This window comes from Cyprinodon variegatus, unplaced genomic scaffold, assembly GCF_000732505.1.
Source record: "Cyprinodon variegatus isolate N-32 unplaced genomic scaffold, C_variegatus-1.0 Scaffold1492, whole genome shotgun sequence".
Taxonomy (NCBI): Eukaryota; Metazoa; Chordata; class Actinopteri; order Cyprinodontiformes; family Cyprinodontidae; genus Cyprinodon; species Cyprinodon variegatus.
The window spans coordinates 48,232-50,778 of NW_015151945.1; the positions used below are offsets into that span (position 1 = coordinate 48,232).

The 2,547-nt window shown below is 42.6% G+C and overlaps 1 protein-coding gene across 1 annotated transcript in view; it reads left to right on the forward strand.

Annotated features, from left to right (window-relative positions):
• The window catches only part of LOC107103632 (retinoic acid receptor beta-like), an 85,788-nt gene that overhangs the window by 34,410 nt on the left and 48,831 nt on the right, over positions 1 to 2,547 (forward strand). The window contains exon 3 of the mRNA XM_015403406.1: positions 481 to 622. Coding sequence (XP_015258892.1) covers positions 481 to 622 — 142 coding nt within the window. The remainder of the gene's footprint in view (positions 1 to 480; positions 623 to 2,547) is intronic.

A 2,547-nucleotide genomic window follows, 5' to 3' on the forward strand; every position in this document is an offset into this window, starting at 1 on the left:
TCTGAGTTTGTGTGACTTTCTGGGAAAACCCGATTCCTGATTTAAACTCTAATATATCAGATGGGCTGGTGGAGTTTATTTTAAGTTGCTAATAATTCTTAGCCAGTTTTTCTCTTTCTTCTCTGTTGTTTTCCTGAATTTTAATGAAAGCGTTCATCTGGAAGTGAGAAGCTTTGCTCTTCCAAAGAACTCAATGTCACCTTGTGAAGTTCAGGAGCGGTGCGTCCCAGCGCAGCTGAACCACAGTTAATCTCCTGCACAGCCTCTTCTTCTCTGTTCCCAACAGCGCTCTCAGTCTGAGCTTAAATCCAACATTAGAGGCTGTGCAGAGCCCCAGCAGGGACCTGCTAACGCTCTGAGCAGCAGTGGCTGCGTGTGGTTATTCTGACATCAGGTTCATTTGTAGCACTGATGGGAAAAATGTGACTGTCTAAAAACCGATGTTCAGAGGCTACCACTGTCCTCTGTGTGTCTCCTCAGGGCTTTTTTCGGCGCAGCATTCAGAAGAACATGGTGTACACGTGTCACCGGGACAAGAACTGCATCATCAACAAAGTGACGAGGAACCGCTGCCAGTACTGCCGCCTGCAGAAGTGCTTCGCTGTAGGAATGTCCAAAGAGTGTAAGTGTCTAAAGCAGCGGATTGTGGGACAAATTTCCAGAGATTGTGGAACAATGTGACAGTTCTGGAGGTTTCAAACTAGCCTTGATTAGCAGCAGGGATTCTTAAACAGGGTGGAAACAGGCAGGGGATGAGGAACCACCATGCTATATAATTATAGATCCTACTGCTGGAGGGAACACGGTTCTCCTGTCTGAGCTTCTGGAATATCCAGATAACACAAACATCTGATAGAAATAAATTATTCCTGCAGGTTCTGATCTGATGGACAGAAATCAATAAAGGCGTCTGAACCAGGAGCATCAGAAGTGGAGGCAGCGTTTGGGAGTAAAGCGCTCAGACATGTTCAGAAGATGGCGAAGCAGCTTTTTCTCTAGTTTTTGATCAAACATTATTATCTGGAACCCCTGAAGGAGGAAACTATAGGAGGATTTATCAGTATGCCGTCTCAGATGCTATGCTAGCAGTGAAGCAAAACACCTGAAAAGGAGAATATAACCTGGCAGACTATATATCCTGAAAAGCTCCAGTAGAGAAATCAGGCTAGATTGAACCATCTCTGCTCGTTATCAGGATCTATGGAACGGTTCAGTGTCAGACATGTTGTTTCCTCTCCTGGAGGAGGCTGCAGGTGTTGGACAGCAGAAGCTCAGCGTTTTCCACCTGATCAGATGCATTTCAGAGCGTGAGTAGATCTTCAGGTGCCTCACTGCTTCATGCTGCGCTGGTGTTAAACTTTTAGTGTGGAGCCCATGGGATCCATCAGGACGTCAGGACCTTCCTCTGTTAGCAGAGAGGAGAGAAGCCTGCAGGACGTCAGTCCAGAATTATAAAAGCTGCTTTAAATTAAACTCCTTCATTCTCTATCATGTTGGATTGTTCCTCTAACTGCTCCAGAAGCTGCGCTGGACAAGGATCATGCTTTACTAATTTGTGTGCACCTTTATGCTTTAGACAAAAATTAGGAAATTGTGAGTTTGCACACAACTTAGTTTTTTTTTCGAGAGATCAAATTGATATGTAGAGCGAACATTATAAATCTCTTTTCCCAAGTCTGTTAGCGGGCTCCGTAGGTAGCTGTGCTTATATTTTACAGACATTATAAATTCAACAGAACTACTGGAATCAGTGAAGATGTTATAAGCATTATAGTTTTATCCATTCCAGGCATAACTGGAAGCATAATGGCAAATTCACAGCGAACTTTAGAGGTGGAGGATTTTTTCGATTTAAGTTGCATGTTTGCTTTTATATTTTCAGTCATTAAAGTTGTGTGTCGCTGTTAGAACTTCTTACGTAATCAAAAGCATGTGGTGAATAAATCCAATCAAAGCGGTTACTGGTTGGACATTATTGAGTGACTGAAGGTTAACAGAATAATATGATCATTAGATATAATCAGATTAAACTCAAAGTTTATATTTTATCTTGGTTATTGTTCTGTTGGGTTAAACAGACATAGAGGTTTGTTTTCATTGACTTTCTTTTTCAATTACCTAAACCAGACATTAACCAAGATATTAATACCAGACCCTAACCCGGAAACAAACCCAGAGACTAACCCAGGCATTAACCCAGACACTAACGCAGCCATTAACCCAGACACTAACCCAGATATTAACCCTGATGTTAACGAAAACACTAACCCAGACACTAATCAAGACACTAACCCAAACACTAACCCAGACATTAATCCAGACACTAACCCAGACACTAACCCATCTACTAACCCAGCCACTAAGCCAGACACGAACCCACACTAACAAGAGACTAACCCACCCACTAACTCAGACAATAACCCAAGATTAACCAAGACACTAACCCAGACATTAACCCAGACACTAACCCATCTACTAACCCACCCACTAAGCCAGACAATAACCCAAGATTAACCAAGACACTAACCCAGACATTAGCCCAGACAT